Source organism: Choloepus didactylus, chromosome 22, assembly GCF_015220235.1.
Source record: "Choloepus didactylus isolate mChoDid1 chromosome 22, mChoDid1.pri, whole genome shotgun sequence".
In the NCBI taxonomy this organism is placed as follows: Eukaryota; Metazoa; Chordata; class Mammalia; order Pilosa; family Megalonychidae; genus Choloepus; species Choloepus didactylus.
The window spans coordinates 13,606,688-13,630,913 of NC_051328.1; the positions used below are offsets into that span (position 1 = coordinate 13,606,688).

At 36.4% G+C, this 24,226-nt stretch overlaps 1 protein-coding gene across 9 annotated transcripts in view; it reads right to left on the minus strand.

Annotated features, from left to right (window-relative positions):
* Window positions 1-24,226, minus strand: part of CNOT1 (CCR4-NOT transcription complex subunit 1) — a 133,955-nt gene that overhangs the window by 69,353 nt on the left and 40,376 nt on the right. For all 9 annotated transcript variants that reach the window (XM_037816186.1, XM_037816188.1, XM_037816183.1 and 6 more), the window contains exons 3-13: window positions 16,983-17,090; window positions 16,299-16,397; window positions 15,865-15,933; window positions 15,722-15,776; window positions 15,216-15,419; window positions 14,115-14,283; window positions 12,958-13,084; window positions 12,686-12,796; window positions 8,793-8,963; window positions 8,238-8,365; window positions 2,602-2,842 (exon numbers count right to left, since the gene is read on the minus strand). In XM_037816186.1, the coding sequence (XP_037672114.1) occupies window positions 2,602-2,842; window positions 8,238-8,365; window positions 8,793-8,963; window positions 12,686-12,796; window positions 12,958-13,084; window positions 14,115-14,283; window positions 15,216-15,419; window positions 15,722-15,776; window positions 15,865-15,933; window positions 16,299-16,397; window positions 16,983-17,090 (1,482 nt within the window). The remainder of the gene's footprint in view (window positions 1-2,601; window positions 2,843-8,237; window positions 8,366-8,792; window positions 8,964-12,685; window positions 12,797-12,957; window positions 13,085-14,114; window positions 14,284-15,215; window positions 15,420-15,721; window positions 15,777-15,864; window positions 15,934-16,298; window positions 16,398-16,982; window positions 17,091-24,226) is intronic.

A 24,226-nucleotide genomic window follows, 5' to 3' on the forward strand; every position in this document is an offset into this window, starting at 1 on the left:
GGCAATATAACAAAACTAAATGCATGAGGGCGGGGGGGATGGAATAAGGGAAGGGTATGGGACTCCTGGCATTGGTGATACTGTCTGACTCTTTATTCTACTTTAGGTTAATGCTATCTTTCCTTTTTTTGCTTTCTGGCTGTCAAGTTTCTTTTTCTCTCTCTCTCTCCTCTTTTCTTTTTCTCTCATCTCTCTAGCTACTTTGACTCTTCCTCCTTCTTTGTGGAAGAAATGAATATGTCTTTATATAGATAGTGGCGATGGTCCTGAATATATAAATACATGACTATATGGGGAACCAATGATTGTTTACTTAGGACAGAATGCATTGTGTATGAACAAAACCATCTTAAAAGAAAAAAAAAAAAATGAAAAAAATATGCAGAACCCCCTTGAAGAGCTGGTAGAGAATTCAGGGGTGTTGGGTTTCCCCACCTCGATGGTTGCTGATGTGCTCACAGACATAGGGGACTGGTGGTTTGATGGGCTGAGCGCTCTACCACGGGACTTGCCCTTGTCAAGACTGTTGCTGCAAAGGAGAGGCTAGGCCTGCCTATAATTATGCCTAAGAGCCTCCTCCCAAATGCCTCTTTGTTGCTCAGATGTGGCCTCCTCTCTCTAGCTGAGCAAACTTGGCAGGTGAAATCACTGCCCTCCCCACTACATGGGATCTTACATCCAGGGGAGTGAATCTCCCTGGCAACGTGGAATATGACTCCCGGGAAGGAACCTAGACCCAGCATCATGCAATGGAGAACAACTTCTTGACCAAAAGGGGGATGTGAAAGGAGATGAAATAAGTTTCAGCGGCTGAGAGATTCCCAAAGGAGCCAAGAAGTCACTCGGGCTGGCACTCTTACGTACAATACAGACAACCCTTTTTAGGTTCTAATGAATTGGAATAGCTAGCAGTAAGTACCTGAAACTATCAAACTACAACCCAGAACCTGTGAATCTTGAAGACGATTGTATAACAATGTAGCTTATGAGGAGTGACAATGTGACTGGGAAAGCCATATGGACCACACTCCCCTTCATCCAGTGTATGAATGAATGAGTAGAAAAATGGGGGCAAAAAAAAAAAAAAAAAAAAAAAGGCACCTAGTGGTCTTTACTTTAATTGCTCTTTTTCAGTTTAATTTTTATTCTTATTATTTTTGTGTATCGTAATGAAAATGTTCAAAAATTAATTTTGGTGATGAACGCACGACTATATAATGGTACTGTGAACACCTGAATGTACGCTTTGTATGACTGCAAATCAAAGAAATGCATTGATGAAGAAACCTTGAGGGCACTATATTGAGTGAAATAAGACAAACACATAAAGGCAAATATTGCAGGGTCTCATTGATTATGAACTAATTATAATATGCAAACTCATAGACATGAACTATAAGTTACCAGGACATAGAATGAGGCTAAAGAATGGGGAGTGGCTGCTTATTATGAGCAGAACATTCAACTAGGGTGAATTTAAACATTTGGAAATGGACAGGGGTGATGGTAGCATGTTGTGAGAATAACCAATAGCGCTGAAAGGTGTGTGAAGGTGGTGGAAAGGGTAAGCTCAGAGTCATGTAGGTCACCAGAAGGAAAGCTGGAGGTTAAAAGATGGGAATGTATAAACAGTGAATCTTATGGTGGACAATGCCTGTGATTACCTATACAAATATTAGAAATCTCTCTCACGAACTAGAACAAATGTATGACACTATAACTAGAAGTTAATAATAGAGAGGCATATAGGAAAAAAAAATGTACCTATTGCAAACTATATACTACAGTAAGTAGTATTTTAACATTCTTTCATCAACATTAACAAATGTACTATACCAAAACTATGAATCAATAATGGAGGGGGGCATGGTTAGGGGTATGGGAGGATTTGAGTTTCCTTGTTTTGTCTTAATTTCTTTTCTGGAGTAATGAAAATGTTCTAAAAATTGAAAAAAAAAAACGGTGTTGATGGATGCACAGCTGTATGATGGTACCATGGGCAACTGATTGCACACTTTGGATCTTTGGATAGTTGTACGGTATGTGAACGATCTCAGTTAAAAATATATATATATATAGATATAGATATATATATATTTAGATATATATAGATATATCTATAGATATATATAGATATCTATAGATATATCTATAAAAAGTGACAATCTTACCTTGATTCCAAGGCAAATATTTAAGCTACTTACTGCTATCTAAAGGTAACTGGTGCACTAGCAATAGAGAGCTTTCAGAACACTTTATTTTTATTACCTTGCTTCCCTGTTCATCAGGGTTTTATACTTTAATGCACACATAATCTTATATAACGCAAGTTTCATGAGATTGTACCTTTTCCAGAAAGTTACAATTCAAAGATTTAACAATAAATTTCTCTAGTTAAACATCTCAATATTCCAACGAATGTTAATTATTTAAACAAAGAAATGACAATAAGGAAACAGTCATGTCTTACCTGCCCATGCCATGCATAGTGCAAAATAATAGCATAAACATCTCAAAATAATAGCATAAACATCTCAATATTCCAACGAATGTCAATTATTTAAACAAAGAAATGACGATAAGGAAATAGTCATGTCTTACCTGCCCATGCCATGCATAGTGCAAAATAATAGCAGAGTTAGGATGGTTTCCGAGGAAAATTGGCATCAGAGTAGAGATGAGTTCATGGCGCAAGGTGTGCCAGGAGGTGTTGATTTGTAGTAAAGCCAATACAAGCATGTCAGGACAATGTTTGATAGGGAAACTGAAGAGCTGTTTGACTTGCTCATACTGCCCCACCTCTGCAAGCCTCAGCAGGGATTCAATCAAATCCAAGCTCTTCCTAACAAGAATGGAAGTAAGATGCTCTATCAGTGAAAGTGCACAGAATTCATTTTCTAAATAAGTGGTGTCAGCTATCAGGACAAAACCAAGAAAAGTACCACCAACAAAAAGCTACCATCTTTTAATATTTGAAAAAAAAAATTGTAAGATTTTTATATTTTAAGCTTTTGGTTAAATTGGCACTAATGTTCATCTCAAAAATATTTGCTTGTACGCATCCAGACTAATTTCAAAGGCAGTTCAAACTAACAGAATTACTGATGGAGAAGGCAAAACCTTAAGTTTGCATAATCGTGGATGCTCTTTACCAAAGAGGTATCAATATTTTCTGTTAAAGGAATGAAAAACAGAAACATCGTGGTGTTTAGGAATAGTCAAAAATCCAAAATACAAACAGTACACATAATTTATACCCAAGAAAAATTCTACACAAACACACAGGCTCAACACTTTCTTTGGTAATACAAAGTTAAAATGTAGATGCCCCCAGATGTGATACAAGAGAAGTTCACAGCAAACCCTTATAAATTATTCTTGAACCAACAAGCAGAGTCTGGTAACTTTAATCAAGTCTCAAGATATACCTCTATCCTTCATCCATGAAAAACATGAGGATACAGAACAAATTAAATACCATAACTGAACAAACCCATAATGTAGGGTAGACTAGAGGACAAATGATCCTATTTCTCCAACAAATCAATATCAAAAAATAAATTTTAAGAAAGGAAAAAAGGGATTTAAGAGAATTTTAAAACTTTGGGGACCTTGTCTGGATCCTCAAGATACTAACTGTTAAAAGACATTTTTGAGACAATTATGGAAACTTAAATGTATATTAAAGAACTGTTAACTGTTATATGTGATCTCATTTCAGTTATAAACAGGGTAACTTATCTGTTAAAAATAAATTAAAATATTACTATACTCATCAGACTTAACAGGAAAAAAAAAAATCAACCAAGTTTGCAAATTCAACATTGCCCAGCATCTGGGAAAAGGACATACTTTAGAATAAATCACTGCTTGAGTCAATCTTTTAGAACAGGGGTCAGCAATTTACGGCCCACAGGTCAAATCTGTACCACTTCATTTTTATAAAATTTTGTTGCCACAGAGCCATACCCACATTGTCTATCATGCCACAATGGAAGAGGTGAGTCACTGCGACAGAGATCTTCTGCCGCACAAATCTTAAAATGTTAACTTCCTGGCCTTTACAGAAGTTTATCATCCCTGGTCCTAGAAGATCTAGCAACATCTAAAGGGCTTTAAACTCCCTTTAAACTACCCACTCATCTCTCCTCCAAAAGAAAATATGTTCCATGATGGTAAAGTGTCCTCGAAGAGTACACTTTTGGAAAAACTCCAAAGAAACATTATAAAGTAAATGCTCTTTGGGGACCCACCCAACCCATGACCCTCCCTGTATCCATGTGTGTATTTCAACAATGATGTATGTACTTTGACCAGCCTATTTCACATTTCCAGAGAAATATGTGGACTGCACAAAAGAATGCCGGGAGAAACCTTATCTATTCATTGGTCCAGGGTCAGATTCTCCCTCAGAAATTTTGAACTGGAACTTAGACTGGATAACTTAGCTGAAAGTATTAGATTAGATGGCTTGGCCATCTTGAGTCACTTAAAAGAACATAAGCAGAGGTTGGGCAAGATGGCAGCATAGAGAGGAGTGGAAGCTAAGTAGTCCCCCTGGAACAACTACAAAAAACCAGAAACAAAACTACAAAAATAATCCAGAATAACTGCAGGGGGACAAACGAGACCATCCACTCATCATACACCAACCTGAATTGGGAGGAATGCCTGAGAACACAGCATAAAATCTGTAAGTAAAACCTGCGGATCCAAGTCGCGAGACCCCCTCCCCCGATAGCCCGAGCTGCAAAGCCTCGTGGTGCCAGAGAGAAGCTCTCTCCCAGCAAGCGAATATAGCTCAGCTGAGCTCCAACTGGGGTTTTAAGTAGCGAGTATGAACTGCTCACTACAGGTACGCATCCCAAAAAAACAGACAGAGGCTTTGGGTGACGACTGACCTTGGAGAGCTGGAGGGTCGCCTTGGACTGGATCTGAAGGGGACTATCTGTTTCTTTTTCGGCTCAGTGGAGAAAGCCCCAGTCATATTCAGTTTCCAGGGCTGTGACTCCAGAAAGGGTGGAGACAGCACAAGCAGAGAGAGAGACCACTGAAATGCTAATGATCTCCACCTGGGGGGGTCTGTCTTCTCTAGGAGGAAAGGGGTGGGGCCTTTTCCATTCAGAACCAGACCCCAGAGCCTGGGGGAACACAGCCATACCTCCTCACACCAGTCAAGAATTATAGGCTAACAGGCATCACCTGCTGGGCAGAAAAGCACAGTGACCTGAGGCATCACAGGTTGGAGCAATTTTCTAAGACACACCCTCAGGGAAACCAGATACTGAATATTTCTTCCCTCTGGGACCTGAGCCTGTTCTGGTCTGGGAAAACCTGATATGGATTACCAAGGAAACCATGCCTAGACAACAGAAAATTACAACCTACACTAAGAAAAACAAAGTTATGGCACAGTCAAAGGAACAAACGTTCACTTCAACTGAGATACAGGAATTTAAACAACTAATGCTAAATCAAATCAAAAAGTTTAGAGAAGATATTGCAAAAGAGACAGAGGCTGTAAAGGAAACACTGGGCATACATATAGCAGAAATCGAAAGTTCAAAAAAACAACTAGTAGAATCTATGGAAATGAAAGGCACAACACAAGACATGAAAGACACAATGGAAACATACAACAGCAGATCTCAAGAGGCAGAAGAAAACACTCAGGAACTGGAGAACAAAGCACTTGAAAGCCTACACACAAAGGAGCAGATGGAGAAAAGAATGAAAAAATATGAGCAACGTCTCCGGGAACTCAAGGATGAAACAAAGTACAATAATGTACGTATCACTGGTGTCCTAGAAGGAGAAGAGAAGGGAAAAGGGGAAGAAGCAATAATAGAGGAAATAATTAATGAAAATTTCCCATCTCTTATGAAAGACATAAAACTACAAATCCAAGAAGCGCAGCGTACACCAAACAGAAGAGATATGAATAGGCCTACGCCAAGACACTTAATAATCAGATTATCAAATGTCAAAGACAAAGAGAATCCTGAAAGCAGCAAGAGAAAAGCGATCCATTACATACAAAGGAAGCTTAATAAGACTATGTGCGGATCTCTCAGCAGAACCATGGAGGCAAGAAGGAAGTGGTGTGATATATTTAAGATACTGAAAGAGAAAAACCACCAAGAATTCTATATCCAGCAAAGCTGTCCTTCAAATATGAAGGAGAGCTCAAAATATTTTCTGACAAACAGACAATGAGACTGTGAACAAGACACCCGCCCTACAGGAAATACTAAAGGGAGCACTACAGGGTGATAGAAGACAGGAATGCGTGGTTTGGAACACAATTTGGGGAGATGGTAGCACAACAATGTAAGTACACTGGACAAAGATAACTATGAATACGGTTGAGAGAGGAAGGAGGGGAGCATGTGAGACACCACAAGAAAGGAGGAAAGATAAAGACTGGGACTATGTAACTTGGTGAAATCTAGAGTATTCAACAATTGTGATAAAATGTACAAATATGTTCTTTTACGAGGGAGAACAAGCAAATGTCAACCTTGCAAGATGTTAAAAATGGGGAGGCATTGGGGGAGGGAGGCAGTCAGCATAAACTAGAGACTGTAACTAATAGAATCATTGTAGTATGCTTCCTTTAATGTAACAAAGGTGATAGACCAAGGTAAATGCAGATAAGGGGGGGGATAGGGGAGGCATGTTAGACACGTGACATTGGTGGGACTGTCTGATTCTTTATTCTACTTTGATTTAAGGTTATTTTTCCTTTTGCTGCTTCCTAGCTGTCATTTTTTTTTCCTCTTTCTTTTTCCTCTCTACCTTCTTTGACTCTCCCTCCTGCCGTGTGGAAGAAATGGAGATGCCCTTATATAGATAGTGGTGAAGGTGGTGAACACATAAATGTATGACCATGCAGAGAACCATCGATCATTTACTTGGGATGGAATGTACGGTGAGTGAACAAAACCATATTAAAAAAAAAAAAAGGGTTGATGACAACACCTCGAGGGCAATATACCGAGTGAAATAAGCCAGACACATAAGGACAATTATTGCAGGGTCTCACTGATAGGAACTAATTATAATAGGTAAACTCATAGACATGAAATATAAGGTACCAAGATATAGGACGAGGCTTAAGAATCGGGAGTAGTTGCTTAGTATGAGCAGAATGTTCAATTAGGATGAACTTAAATGTTTGGAAATGAACAGGGGTGTTGGTAGCAAGATGTGAGAATAACTAACAGCGCCGAATGGTGTGTGAATGAGGTGGAAAGGGGAACCTCAGAGTCATATATGTCACCAGAAGAAAAGTTAGAGGTCAAAAGATGGGAATGTATAAAACTGAATCCTATGGTGGGCAATGTCCATGATCAACTGTACAAATACTAGAAATCGCTTCCATGAACCAGAACAAATGTATGACAATACAATTAGAAGTTAATAATAGAGGGGCATATAAGGAGGAAATATATACCTATTGCAAACTATATACTACAGTTAGTAGTATTTCAACATTTTTTCATAAACAGTAACAAATGTACTATACCAATACTACGAGTCAACAACTGAGGGGGGTTGGTTAGGGATAGGGGAGGATTAGAGTTTCCTTTTCTTTTTTTCTTTTCTCATCTTTCACTTTATTTCTTGTCTGGAGTAACGAAAAGTTTCTAAAAATTGAACAAAAATTAAGTGTGATGATGGATGCACAGCTGTATGAGGGTACCCAGGGGCAAGTGACTGTACACTTTGGATCTTTGGATAATTGTATGGTATCTGAACAATCTCAATAAAAATGAAAAAATAAATAAAAATAAAAATAAAATAAAAAAGAACATAAGCAAATCCACAGAAAAAAGAAAGGAATCCTAACATTACAGAAGACATATGAACTTTCTTCCAACATTTAGTAATTGCAAATTTCTGAAGCTTTCAAAAATACCTAGAAACATACCTTACAAAAGCAGGTGTGACTGTCTAGTGATAAGGGCATTAAAACAATTTTAATCCACCAACATCCCTCTATAAAAACACTTAAGTGTCGCTTATGACAAAATATCTTACATGAACCAAAAGATAATTCAAAGAGAAAAAAAAGCAGTTGAGACTTTTCAACAGCCTACCTTAAAATAAGGAGACTTACTAAAAACACTATTTCATGTAAATCTGTTAACTACATATTTGCTCACTATAAATTTTATATTTGAAAAAAAGCAAAAAGAACCATTTTAAAAAAAACACTAAATGAGAATATTTACCATGTGGCAATTTCTCGATTGTCATCTTCTGGTGGTGCTTTCAGAATATCAGTGGCAACACTATGACAGGGATAGTCAGCAAAACAGAATATCTCTGGATTTATTAGGGAATGCTGAATGAAGGACAGCTGGAACAAGAGAAGAAAGTCCTTACTACTATATATGATTATGGATGCTTCAAAAGTTAGAAATATTTTCATTAGGCTAATCTCAATTTTAAGGTTATCAGAATGACAGTTTCTCCTTTAAAATCATATTTATTTGTTCAAAACCCACAGATAATTCAGATAGATAAAAAGTACATAATGAAATGACCTTGGGACAAACGTCACTAAACTACTGGGAAAACAGCTTCGTTGCTGCACTTCAACTAAGTCTGACAAGTATTAAAACTATAGTAACATTCCTTCAATATTTATGATAGTCCCTGCTCTTCTGAGTTATGCAAAAGAAACTCTACTGTAATAGAGTATTTCAATCAATGGGTAGATGGCACTATATAAGGATTAAGTCTCTATTTTGTATTCCATCTACAACTTAACACCATTCACTTACCTGGCCTTCTGCATGTTTCCAAGGTCTATATATGAGGTCAACTGGGAATACTTCCATACCCAGACCTCTTTGAATGCCATAAACCACATTATGAAGTCCTTTACTGTCACGAATTTGAAATCCAGGATGGTCCAGTTCATAAGTTACTTCCTTGAAATTCAAACTTGGGTTCTAAAGAAACAACCATGTTAAAGTTCAATTAACAAAAATGTGCGGGTTTTGATGCTTTATCCAAAGGGCCAAATTAAATTAGTAATTCAATCAAGGTGTGCTTATATTAATCTTTCTGGCCTTTTGAAAGAGATAGCTAAATTCATAATATTTAGGATAAACAGGCTTTATAAGCAAGATACTCCAATCTTTAAATTCATGACATACTTTGGAACTTGTGAGTATGTAAGAGGAAGCCCTCTCCTTTTTATTGCAACTATAGCTCTCAAAACAATCTGTCAAAAAGCGCTTCACTCAGCACCTCTTCTATTTATACCAAGATTGTATCATTTTGGAACAAAGTAGCAAGGACAAATCAACCCAAATGTCATTCTTAATTAACTAAGGATCTCTCCCTTAGAAATATCCCAATACACACATTAGGGAACATGGTCTAGATTATTCTTTTAAAAAAAACTTAGAGAAATTATGGATTTACCGAACAATCATGCATAAAATACAGGATTCCCATATACTACCCTATTATTAACACCTTGCATTGGTGTTATATATGTTACAAATGATGAAAGTGATGCCAATACTGGTAGACTAGGGACCAAAGTTTTAAGTACCAAGGATCTAGAATAAGCTCAGTTTGGAGGGGAGGAGTAGTTGTCTTAAAAAGATGGATAGGGGTTATTAAGTGGTTTTTATCATCTCTGTATTCTTTATTTTCAATGTTTTCTACTCAGAAAAAAATGTTTTTCTTTTTTAAATTGGTTTTGAGGACTGGCTGTAACAGTATCATAAATTTACAACTAAACAGTATTATCCTAGACAGAGACAAGTTTGGTAAATCCACGGGCATACCCCTGAGGTTTCCCCTCTCATCATTCAGGCTATACACAAACCAAACCACAGGCCACATGTATATCTGAAATTCTGGTCTCTGCCCATAAAGAACGTATAGAAAACTCTAACATATGGGAAGAAAAGGGAAGAGAAAAAAAGAGGAAAGTCAACTATTCAAATCCACAGCGTGGGCTTTTCAATTTATAGCCAGTTCTCTTTCTCTCTGAAATCAGGAACAAAATAGATTCCAGATAACACAGAAAACTGTACTTAGTAATTTTTAAAAGGAGTATCTTTAATAGGGCAATAAAGTACAAAAATGGCACTACTGGGTAAAAAAGATATGTTCTCCACCTTTCAAAACAACTACAAGGATAAAAACAAAACATTAAGTGGATATCCATAAGTGTGGTTTTCTTTTTTATTTTCCTTCCATTTTTCCAAGTTTTCTGCAATGATCTCATGTTCTTTTTCTTACTATTACTAAAGGAGAATAGCTTGAACACTGAAAATCCATCCACTATTAAGAAAAATAAAAAGAAAATCTACTGATGTTGGTAGCTAAGAAGATACAAAACTCAAACTGCTGAAAACATTCTAAAAAAGAAAAATGAAGTGGGAGGACTTACACTTCTTGACTTTGAAGCTTACTATAAAGCCACAATCAAAACAGCATGGTATTGACACAAAGATAGACATATTGATCAATGGAATCAAATTGCAAATTCGGAAATAGACCCCCAGATCTATGGTCGACTGATCTTTGATAAGGCATCCAAACCCACTGAACTGGGACATAAAAGTCCATGCAACAAATGGAGTTGGAAGAACTGGATATCCATATCCAAAAGAATAAAAGAGGACCCCCACCTCATACCCTACACAAAATTAACTCAAAGTGGATCAAAGACCTTAATATAAGAGACAGTACCATAAAAATTTCTAGAAGATAATGTAGGGTAGCATCTTCAAGACCCTGTATTAGGAGGTCACTTCTTAGACCTTACACCCAAAGCACAATGAAAGAAAAAGTAGACAAATGGGAACACCTCAAAATTAAAATAAAAACTTCTGTACCTCAAAGGAATTTGTCAAAAAAAGTGAAAAGGCAGCCAACTCAATGGGAAAAAATATTTGGAAACCACGTATCTGATAAAGGCTGCTATCTTGAATACATAAAGAAATCCTACCACTCAAAAACAATAGTACAAACAGCCTAACTATAAAATGGGCAAAAGATATGAAAAGAAATTTCTCTGAAGAATGATACAAATGGCTAAAAAACACATGAAAAAATGTTCATCTTCACTAGCTATTAGGGAGATGCAAATTAAGAACACAATGAAATATCTCACACCAATCAGAATGGCTACCATTAAACAAACAGGAAACTACAAATGCTGGAGAGGATGTGGAGAAACTGGAACTCTTATTCATTGCTGGTGGGACTGTATGATGGTACAGCCACTCTGGAGGACAGTCTGGCAGTTCCTTAGAAAACTAGATACTGAATTACTCTTCGATCCAGCAATTTCACTTCTTGGTATATACCCAGGAGATCTGAAAGCAGTGACATGAACAGATATTTGCACACCAATGTTCATGGTGGCATTATTCATAATTGCCGAGAGATGGAAACAACCTGTCCTTCAAAAGATGAGTGAATAAACAAAATGTGGTATATACACGATGAAATATTATGTGGCAGTAAGAAGGAACAAGGTCATGAAACATGGCAACATGGATGAACCTTGAAGACATAATGTTGAGTGAAATAAGCCAGACACAGAGAGAGAGATATTGCATGTTACCATTAATGTGAACACCATGGAAAAATGTAAAATAAATATTATATATTGTAGAATGTAGGGGACCTAGAGATGGACAGCAACTAGTGAAGGGGGAACAATAATCTAGTAAGAACAGGTAAGTTATTGAGGGTAATCTTAATGATATGGGAATGCTCAGGAATGACTATGGTTTGTTCATTTTCTTGGGGTACGGTAGGAACATGTTGGAAGCAATGTAGTTATTTTAGGTTATTTGTTTTTCTTATTCCCTTGTTTTGTTTGAAAAAATATATTTTTTTTAATTTTTGATAAAGTTTAAAAAAAGATACAGAAAACAGCATGATTCTCTGTAACCGGATTTTTTCCTATAAACTGCAAACATGGAAAATTTAAGATAAGAAATAAATGATAAATAAATGAATAAATGATCTCGACATCTCAAAGAACTGTGTGTGTGTGTATTCTGTACTAAATTGTCACATTTTGTTTCTTGACACTTTATGAACATTGACAACAGTAACTCTTGACTACATGATTCTCTCACTGACTAAACTTCATCACTTCCTTTTAATATATGTCAATGTTTCATTCTTTTTTGTTTTAAGTATTTCAAGATTTTAGGAGAGGTACTTTATATGGGATCCAATAATTTAGATTTTGGAAAATAAGGAAGTGAAGTAATAATAAAAAGGAGGAGGAAATAATTAAGTATGGATTTTTCTTATCCCTGTTCACTATAAACAAGACATGGCAGTGTTTCTTATTGTACTTACCAGAATGTAGGTGCAATAAAAAACCCCTCTTTCCTTATGAGATCATTACCTTCCAACAAATCAGTCTCCAAAAGAACTAACTCACCAATTCACCTCAGCAGTGCACTGGTTCTGAATTGAACTTCAACAACTACTAATGAACAAAACTTGAATTGGATTGCATATCGTTTCCAGCACAAAGGAACCTTAGTTTTAAAACTTCATTGAAATTGGTGAATTCACAATATTATTGCTCTCATTCAGCTGGGCATTTTATTCATTAAAATTTGGTTTCTTTCAATTACACCATAATATTGTAATAAATCAAAACCCATGATCACACACTCACCAGTTCTTTGAGAACATCAATCAACACTTCTACATTCCATGTGTGTGCCTGTGCTCCATCACTTTTATCCTTTCCATCACTCCAGATCCCACTGCCAGGAGCAGCGATGCTCTGCAGAGGTAAAACTTGAATTAAACCCAAACACTGAATGTGTTCAGCTCTGGTTAGTAAAACCACCAGTCACACTGTAACTTAATTAGGTGAGTTAAGAAATAAAGAAGGAACACAGGACATTAACTGAGCTTCTTAAAATGGCTGAATTCTACACTTACCTGTAATGGAATACCATCTGTTAATCCTGAATGAGTTCGAGCCATCATTCCCAAAACCCTTGCAACCTGGGCAGCTGTGACCTCCCGAACACCAAACTGCATGATTATATTGCGACATTCTTCAATACTGAAAAAAATACATGCCTTAAAAACTGCTAATACTTTTAATACCAAAATTTAAAACTGCTTGTATAAAGTGAGCCCTTATGTGAAATCTGTAGTTTTACCAACTTAGGCAAAGCTATAAGCTTCACTTCTCATTACTTTTATATAGCTAGGATTTTAAAAATTTCTTAACTAAGAAAATGGAAAACCTTAAAATGATCGGTGGAAGAAAATGTACAACAAAGAGAATGGTTTCTTTCTCAAAACGTGTAATATTATCCTACTCAATTTTCGGTATGAATCAATATACTGAAACTTGAGATGAGTTTGATTATTATTATGATATGTACAAAGTCTTGAAAATACAGCTATGTTTTTCACTTTGCATTTTGAAGTTTAATTAAACAAAGGTTTTATGACAGGCTCACACAAAAAATACTGTTCAACCAAAACAGGAAATGGGGTTTGTATGTGAGTTTTATAAACATTAAAAATTTAAAGTCAAAGCAAAGCATATTAAGGTCTTTGATAACTTACTCTCAGAAAAATATTAACAATCTACTAGATCACAATCATAAGTGCTAATAACAGGTGAAAACATTTCCTTTAGTGCCCCTAGCAGGTGAGAAGACTATGCAAGAGGCAGGATAAAAAAACACAGAAAAGAATGATGGTAGGAGGTGAAGGCATAGTGAGGAAACTGAAGGTGAAGAGAGGGAATTGAAAATCAGGCACATTAAGTAAAAACTTGCCTCAATGCCCTCCCTTCCCAAAAATGTGTTAAAAAAAAAAAAAGTCTGTCCTGGCATCTAGGTTAAAACCTGATATTGTCCTGATTCCTAGGATTGAAAAACTGGATGGAGGGGCATGGAAAAAGTAATAAATTCAGCCACCAAAACTACTATGTAAACTAGATATTTTAGAAGCAATCATGTTTAAAGGTAAAGATGACAGATAAAACATTAAAGATTTCTTAGGAATTTGCTCTACACTAAAGAATCACATCATGCTTTCCACAAGAGTAATCAGAAGTTGAATGTCTTGCTACAAACCTTGCACAAAAGCCATAGCCTACTTCTTGCATGAAATCAGCCAGAGAGCTCTCCATCATGGTTTTAGCTACCCCTCCAGAATCAGGCAGGATCCTGTCCATTAGAATGTCCCGTTTTTCAGGGTATAAAAGTGGTGCAAGCACCACAGGACAGCGTTCCTGGGGGAAATCTGAGGGAGGAAAAAGAACAAATTACAACTTCTATGCTGATTAAATGCAAACAGTCCTCTTTTTCTCTCCCCAAAAGTCCTTCAAACTTGATTCTTCACAAGTTCATATTCAAAGCCAAGTTCAGTTTTTTCCCAACCATTTAGTCCAAGTTATGACTTCACATCAATTTCAAAATGTGAGTATTTTTATTATCACAAAAATCACTTAAGTATACTTTTATTTTTCATACTGGGATTCTTGTGCCTACTGAACAATTCACACCATAAATATTACCTTAAATTTTCACCATAGAGTTAATTATCAATTCAGAACCATAAACACTTAGACTATCAGAGTCTATTTATTTCACTAACTAGTGGAAAACTTATTACTGAGAAAGTTAATGTAGTTTAAAACTAAACTATATTAAGCATTAGGAAGGAAAACAATCAGTGAAGATGTTAGCCCATAATGAAAGATTTCTTTCAAAGGAGTACCTATCTCTCTAAAAGAAGGATCGGAGGAACAAAGAATGACAATATTAGATCCAGGAGTTATCTTAGCATAACAATAGCTAAACAGCCAACAGGCAAAGTGGGTATACAAAAACTGATACAGAAAGTTTACTAAAAATTTTGAAAACTAAAAACAGCATGTCACTACAACATATTCACCCTAAGGGGAATAAAGAATACACGAAAGTGTACAAAGTCTAGACTGTGACTGAATTTATATCACAAGATTATTTTTGAAGTTACGTTCCTTTTGTATACCATTTCTATTGAGGCTTTATCACTTTCATCTTTTAAATTATAAAATACTTCCTCAAAAAGATTACCACAACCTAAGAAAAGGATGGTAAATGTAAATCCCTGCCTTTGCTTATACCCAAAATGCTTTTGTTACATGGTTTTGATCATCCAAAGAAATCATCTTTTGTAGACTCCCTTACCTCTGCGCAGTGTCTTAAGAAAAGCGTCTATCTGTTCCTGTCCAACTCCAAAGGTTCCCTTCTGCCCAAAGAGGAGATGGGAGAGGAGAAGGTGTAGGACCTCTATTGCTATATCTTGGAAGCCACCTTCTTGATTTCCACTGACGTCTGCGTCAATATAAGAACGCAGAAGATCAGGAAGCTTCTGTTTGATAAACTGGGCAGCTAGAAGTCAGGCAAACCAAAAACCAAGTCATTTCTGTATCACAATAGGTAAAAGGTCACAAATGATCAAAATATAGATGTTCACCCTTCTCATTCACCAACTTGCTTGTCACCCCATCTAATACTTTCTTATCTCCAGTCGGTAGGTATAAAAAATAAATCTTTAAAGAGACCTAAAGAAACCAATCTTAGGATCTTACTCTCTAAATCAAAGGGGCCTCAAGATTCAAATGGCCATTTTTTTTTAATTCTCTCTTCACTACAGGATTTTTAGGAAAACAAAAACAAAAACAAAAACATACCAAAACCTCTGAGATCCGAGCTGGAAGAATTCAAGAGGGCAAGGCCAAAAATTACCTGAAAAAAAGGAGAATAAATTGACCAGAGTCCAATGGCGATTTTTAATTTTAATTTCACTTACATCTCTTTTCTTAAAATTACGTACCTCCTGTACTTTGCTTAACTTGAGAACTTTACTCAGCTGGGCAAATAAGTGGGGTGCAGGCTTTAAACTCTGAAACAAAGCAAACTATTTTAAAACAACACAGTCTCATTAGTTTACCAACACTTTTTAAAAGCATCTGTTTACCCAATTATGTAGCTAATGATCAATAAAGATAATTCTATAGTGTTATTAGAAAAAAATACACCATGTTATAGAACTGTGGACTAAAATCCTATTTAACTAACCTTAGCTTAATAATAAAGCTTAAGCCTTCAAATTATCTGGTTTTACTAAGATTCTATTTATCATCAAATTAATTGCCTGGATTTTGTTAGAAAACTACAACAAAAGCCCCAAATTAACTACCTGGAATTTTAAAATAAACACAAGACCTTATGAGATCATTTAGGACTGCTAAAAATATTAATACCAACCTTCTGATAGTGCAATGGATTATCAATGGCATAGGATAGCGTCGAGATAAAATTTGGCTTTGTAATCAGCGATGCACACTCCTGAATCAGAAACTGAGTCTTTAAGAATAAAAAAGGAATTTTCATTAACACTGACACATACATCTTCTTGCACATATAAAAGGAGAGGTGTTCAGAACATTAAAGTGTCATCCAATATTGTATACTCTTTCTACATTATCAGAATCAGCTACTTAAAATCCCCATTTAAACTAGTTACAATTCTATTAGCAACAAGTGTTAAAGCAAAAACCTCCACAAAATAATCTCTGTTGACAAGACAACCGTAAGGGCAATGTGAGGAGAAACTGTTACCAGACTGAGAATGAAGCCAAAGAGACTCAATCCAGGACATGAGACCCCCATCCCCCAATCTCTGCCTTACTTACTTGTCAAACCGGACATCCCCACTCCTGCTTCCTTCAGGCTGGTCAGATCCCCAGCTCTCTAAGCCTGAACTAGATAGCTGTAATGGTCTGCAGCCAGGCAGAAGAAAAGGAAAAGTCCAAGCACACCTTTTAGCCACCCAGCTAAGATTATTTCTGGATGCTACTTGTGTGTCACCTGCTATATATACTATGCCCAAAACGCAATTCATTGAACTATTACAGCTAAGTGGACATAAACTCTGTAAACCTCAAATACCTGATGGAAATCTTTGCCACTGCTTTTACCATCGCCACTGAAATCCACATGCGAAAATAGGCAGCGTAATAAATGCCTGTCTGCCTCAGGACCGTGCCGATTCACAATCTAAAAAGACCAAAAATATTTAAGTTTGCAGTCAACATTTTGGGGAAAGGAGTGGTGATGGAGGGATTCAATCTCTAGGAAAAAATCTCGTTACATTAACTGTTCATTATGGAATACGAATATAGGAATTACTGAGATGAAAATATTTTAAAATTAAATATTTTTAAAATGTTTCCCATAGTCACTAACAGGAAGGGTACTGAGAAAAACTACCAGTAATTAACCCATTTAACTCTGTATACTTTAGTCAACACCAAATCTACACCAGAAACACCAAGCAGCATAAATGACATATAGTAGAAAGACAAAGTTTTACAAAGCATGTTTTACTGGCAATAACTTTATAACAAACTAGACTCACAAGAAAAATACTTTTTCTGCGTTTCATTTTATCCTAAAAATGTAACCTGATCACCGCCAACACATCTTTAAAATGGACTATGAGGAAAAGGCCCTAAATGAACTGGCCACCAGCTACCTCTGACCTCAAGTGTTTTCAATGCTGCCCTTGACCTCCAATAGTTCCTTGTTATTCCTCAAAGTGATGTTCACACTTGCTATTCCCTCAAACTGGAAAGCTCTAGATACCTACAAATGGTTTATTTTCTCACTTCCTTTAGCTTTCTGCTCTAAAATCACCTATTAGTGAGTCCTTTGGTAACTACCCTCCCTAATAGCAACATGACCTGACCCACCACCACCCCTCAGCCTGCTTTACTTTTCTCTATAACACTTACTACCACCACCTACTATATTTATGTTTATTGTCTGTGTCTCTCGTTAGATGAGTTGCATGAGAAACAGGAATTTGTGTTGTTATATTCACTTCTAAGTATCTAGTCCAGAAAAGAGCTAAGCATACTGTGCAAAGTAAACATTTGTTAATTAAATGCTACTGAGCTTCCCTGGTTTAATCTTCAACAACCCTGCAAGAATTATCCCCATTTTATGGAAGAGGCAGACACTTAGATTTAATAGTCTTATGAGCTGAGGGATCTGGATTCATACTTAAACTCCAAAGCCTGTGATCTTTGCAGTTTAATCATGCTAATTATGTGAAAACTAAGAAATTTATTTTAGTTTCAGTTTACCCATACAGAAAATATGCAAGTTAGACAATTAATCCTTACCTTATCCCACAACACCTGAAAAGTTAAAATCTGTATAATCAGATGATCAATAAAAACCTCTGCATCTCTAAAGACTACTGCAAATTTATTCACCATGTACTGGTTTTGTCAGTTCGTATGTTTCCTTGATTAAGTGTAAAACTGATGGAGGAGGGGTACCTCAGAGATTAAATAAGAGTATATTAATCCTCATAAAATTAAGCCGTATACATTTTCACTTAAAAATAACAAACTGTGCACCAGCTGAGGGGGTGGTGGCAGTAAAATAATGCAAAATTTTAGATAAGTAACTACTCTAGAACCCGACAGCCAAATCTTTTGGCTATATTAAAAATCTCATTTATGGCAAGAGTAATGAATTCTGATACAAGAGGCACATATTAATAGGAACATTAACAAATAGCCCAGCTATGATGGTAGAGATTCTAAAAAATCAGGTGAAATGAAACGAAAAATGGGGCAGTATAAAGATATATAAGGGAGCATTAAAAAAGACTTATATGCAGTTATCTTAGGTTAGTTGTCTTTTTCTTACTCCCTTGTTATGGTCTCTTTGAAATGTTCTTTTATTGTATGTTTGTTTTCTTTTTAACTTTTTTTTCATACAGTTGATTTAAAAAAGGGAAAGTTAAAAAAAAAAAAGAAAAACAAGGAAAAAAAGATGTAGTGCCCCCTTGAGGAGCCTGTGGAGAATGCAGGGGTATTTGCCTACCCCACCTCGATGGTTGCTAACATGACCACAGACATAGGGGACTGGTGGTTTGATGGGTTGAGCCCTCTACCATAGGTTTTACCCTTGGGAAGACGGTTGCTGCAAAGGAGAGGCTAGGCCTCCCTATGGTTGTGCCTAAGAGCCTCCTCCCGAATGCCTCTTTGTTGCTCAGATGTGGCCCTCTCTCTCTAGCTAAGCCAACTTGAAAGGTGAAATCACTGCCCTCCCCGCTACGTGGGATCAGACACCCAGGGGAGTGAATCTCCCTGGCAATGTGGAATATGACTCCCGGGGAGGAATGTAGACCTGGCATCGTGGGACAGAGAACATCTTCTTGACCAAAAGGGGGGTGTGAAAGGAAATGAAATAAGCTTCAGTGGCAGAGAGATTCCAAAAGGAGCCGAGAGGTCACTCTGGTGGGCACTCTTACGCACACTTTAGACAACCCTTTTTAGGTTCTAAAGAATTGGGGTAGCTGGTGGTGGATACCTGAAACTATCAAACTACAACCCAGAACCCATGAATCTCGAAGACAGTTGTATAAAAATGTAGCTTATGAGGGGTGACAATGGGATTGGGAAAGCCATAAGGACCACACTCCACTTTGTCTAGTTTATGGATGGATGAGTAGAAAAATAGGGGAAGGAAACAAACAGACAAAGGTACCCAGTGTTCTTTTTTACTTCAATTGCTCTTCTTCACTCTAATTATTATTCTTGTTATTTTTGTGTGTGTGCTAATGAAGGTGTCAGGGATTGATTTAGGTGATGAATGTACAACTATGTAATGGTACTGTGAACAACAGAAAGTACGATTTGTTTTGTATGACTGCGTGGTATGTGAATATATCTCAATAAAATGAAGATAAAAAAGAAGAAAAAAAAAAAAAGACTTATGTGAAAGGAGGCTACATGAAATAGTAAATATATTCCGAAAGAAAACTGAAAAGGTTAGATTTTAAGCTCATTATGAAGAAATTCCTAATATAGTTGCCTATAAATGGAAATGAATAACCTTGTAAGATAGTCACACTAACTTCCCCAATGATGAACAGAAATCTCAGTCATTATTTTAATTTCTTTTTTGGATGGAATAGTGATAAAGCAGCAATTAAATGAGGATATGTGCCTTTATCCCCAGCAACTAAAAACAATCTTTTAAGAATAAATCCAGAAAAAATATTCTGGAAACAAATTTCCTTGGTTCCAAATTACCTGTGTCTTCCTTCTTAAAAATAAATATATACATATTTTTTCTGGATAAGTGCAGTGGCCAAGGAAAATGAACATGATTCCATGTGTCTCAAATTTCCCTGGAGGCTGAAAGGAGTTAAAGCAGAAGTGCAATGAGTAGGAATTAGGGGATATTATTTATTTACAAATGTAAAAATTTTTTGTAAGGAAAGATGGTGGCAACTAAACTTTTTCCAAAGTGTACTATGCATATTTTTAATGAAAAATGACATGTATTTGCACAAAAATTCTCAGGCACATTTAATTATTGTAAACTGATGTAAAATCCAGGCACCTGCTTTGAAATTGATACTGTGTGTGTGTGCATGTTTAGTTTAAAATAAAATTAAAATACCAAAAACAAAACAAAAAAAGAATAAATCATATGGGGATTTTCTCATAAGTTCAACAAGATTTATAGAAAGAAAAAAATAGAAAATCTAGCTAATAGATGATCATAAAGATCCTGAAAATGCCCAAGATTATTATTATAATTATTTTATTTTTTCTTTTTTTTTTAGTTGTCTTTTTATTTCCTCTCTCTCTTTTTTTAATCCTCCTCCTCTTTCTTTGTGGAAGAAATGGAAATGTCCTCATATAGAATGTGGTGGTAAATGCATAACTATGTGATTATACTGGGAACGGTTTTAAAACTTCAACTTCTACGTAAGACCAAAGGAAGAGATGTTTCTTTGGTGTAAAATCTGTATTTTCTGTAACACACTATCTAATTTAACCTGTATGGTCAGTTTATTCAAACAACATAATTACATGGAACTTTGAATAGGGAGTGAGATCTGGTTGGTTTGTACAGATTAGTGTGAAGCTCTGACTCATCCACAAATAATGTGGGAAGAGAATAAAAATGCATTGCAAAGCCTCCTTGAGGGACTAGGGGAAAATGTGGAAATTTTAAACTTCCCCACCTGGGGAATTACTGATATTCTCACAAGCATTGGGGACTACCAAGTTAGAAGGGTGAGCCTTCAATCTTGGGGCTTTTTTATGAAGCTTGTTACCGCAAAGGAGAGGCTAAGCTTACTTATAATTGCGCCTGGGTCACCCCCAGAGAACTTTTGTTGCTCAGGTGTGGCCTCTCTCTCTAAGCCCATTCAACAGGTAAACTCACTGCCCACCCCCACTATGTGGAACATGACTCCCAGGGGTGTAAATCTCCCTAGCAATGTGGGACATGACTCCCGGAGATGAACTTGGACCCAGCATTAAGGGATTGAGAAAGCCTTCTTGACCAAAAGGAAATGAAACAAAGTTTCAGTGGCTAAGAGACCTCAAATGGAGTCAAGAGGACATTCTGGAGATTATTCTTACGCATCATATAGATATCCCTTTTTATTATATTGGAATAGCTAGAAGAAATAGCTGAAACTGTCGATCTGCAATCCAGTAGCCTTGATTCTTGAAGATGACTGCATAACTATGTAGCTTATACTGTGTGACCATGTGATTGTGAAAACCTTGTGGCTCACATTGCCTTTATCCAGTGTATGGGCAGATGAGTTGAAAAATAGGGACAAAAAGTAAAAGAATTAATAGGGAGGGATGGGGTGTTAGGATGTTTTGGGTATTCTTTTATACTTTAATTTTTATTCCTTTTTTTTCACAGTTAATGAAAATGTTCAAAAATTAACTGTGGTGATGAATGCACAATCATAGAATGGTACTGTGAACAACCGATTGTACACTCTGGATGACTGAATAAAAAAGAATTAAAGCAAAGCTCATTCTAACCACCTCGGATGAAATTTGGGACAACAACATAAGGTGGGAGGATGGAGGGTTAATGGAATATAGTTTGTGTATGCTACTCAAGTTAAGCAAGTATATCAAATGAAGCAGTTACAGATTTAAATTTAAATCCCATGTCAACCACAAAGAAAAAAAAAACTGAAAAATATGCATAGAAGGATATTAAGAGATCCTAAAAGGTTCAATACAAAAGATTAAATACAAAAACAGGCAATAATTAAAGAATTGAGGGAGAAAAAAAGAGATGACTTAGAAAAACCAAAGAACAAAACGGCAGAAATCCTGGATTCAGTAGTTATTTTAAATGTAAATGGATTAATCTCTCCAATCACAAGGCAGACCAGCAGAATAAATGATAAAGCACAATGCAACTATATACTGTTTACAACACACTCCCTTTAATTCAGACACAAGTGTGTTCAAAGTGAAAGGATGGGAAAAAATATTTCATGTGAATAATAACCAAAAGAAAGCAGGAGTGGCTATATGAATATCAGACAAAATAGAATTTAAGTTAAAAATTGCTCCAATGTTCATAGCAGCATTATTCACAATTGCCAAGAGATGGAAACAACTCAAATGTCCTTCAGCAGATGAGTGGATAAATAAAATGTGGTATATACACACAATGGAATACTATGCAGCAGTAAGAAGGAACGATGTCATGAAACATCACAACATGGATGAACCTGGAAGACATAATGCTGAGCGAAATAAGCCAGGCACAAAAAGAGAAATATTATATGCTACCACTAATGTGAACATTGAAAAATGTAAAATAAATAGTTTATAATGTAGAAAGTAGGGGAACTACCAATAGAGAGCAATTAATGAAGGGGGAACAATAACCCAATAAGAACAGATAAGCTATCGTGGGTAAATTTAACATTCTGGGAATGCCCAGGAATGGCTATGGTTTGTTAATTTCTGGTGGGTATGGTAGGAACAAGTTCACAGCAATGTTGCTATATTAGGTTATTTTCTTGGGGTAGAGTAGGAACATGTTGGAAGTAAAGTAGGTATTTTAGGTTAGTTGCCTTTTTCTTACTCCCTTGTTATATTTGTTTGAAATGTTTTTTTACTGTATTTTATTTTTTTATATAGTTTTTAAAAAAAAAAGAATTAAAAAAAATGAAAAAAATATGCAGAACCCCCTTGAGGAGCTGGTGGAGAATTCAGGGGCGCTGGGCTTCCCCACCTCAATGGCTGCTGATGTACTCACAGACACAGGGGGCTGGTGGTTTGATGGAATGAGCCCTCTACCACGGGACTTGCCCTTGTCAAGACTGTTGCTGCAAAGGAGAGGCTAGGCCTCCCTATAACTGTGCCTAAGAGCCTCCTCCCGAATGCCTCTGTTGCTCAGATGTGGCCTCCTCTCTCTAGCTAAGCCAACTTGGCTGGTGAAATCACTGCCCTCCCCTCTACGTGGGATCTGACACCAGGGGAGTGAAACTCCCTGGCAACATGGAATATGACTCCCAGGGAGGAATCCAGACCCAGCATCATGCAATGGAGAACATCTTCTTGACCAAAAGGGGGTTGTGAAAGGAGATGAAATAAGTTTCAGCGGCTGAGAGATTCCAAAAGGAGCCAAGAGGTCACTCGGGTTGGCATTCTTACGTACAATACAGACAACCCTTTTTAGGTTCTAATGAATTGGAATAGCTAGCAGTAAGTACCTGAAACTATCAAACTACAACCCAGAACCTGTGAATCTTGAAGATGATTGTATAACAATGTAGCTTATGAGGAGTGACAATGTGATTGGGAAAGCCATATGGACCACACTCCCCTTCATCCAGTGTATGAATGAATGAGTAGAAAAATGGGGGCAAAAAAAAAAAAAGCACCCAGTGTTCTTTTTTACTTTAATTGTTCTTTTTCAGTTTAATTTTTATTATTATTTTTGTGTATGGTAATGAAAATGTTAAAAAATTAATTTTGGTGATGAACGCACGACTACATAATGGTACTGTGAACAACTGAAAGTACTCTTTGTATGACTGCATGGTATGTGAATATACCTCAGTAAAAATGAATTTAAAAATAAATAAATAAATAAAAATTGCCAGAAGGGAGAAATGACAACATAAATTGATAAAAGGGTCAATCCATCAAGAAGATGTAACCGTTATAAACACACATGAACCCAACAAACAGAGCTCCAAAATACAGGAAGAAAACATGGACAGATTTGAAGGAAGAAGTAGAAAGCTCTTCATAAATAGGATGGAATTCAAAACACCATTTTCAATAAAGGACAGACAGATAAACATAAGATCAATAAAGAAACAG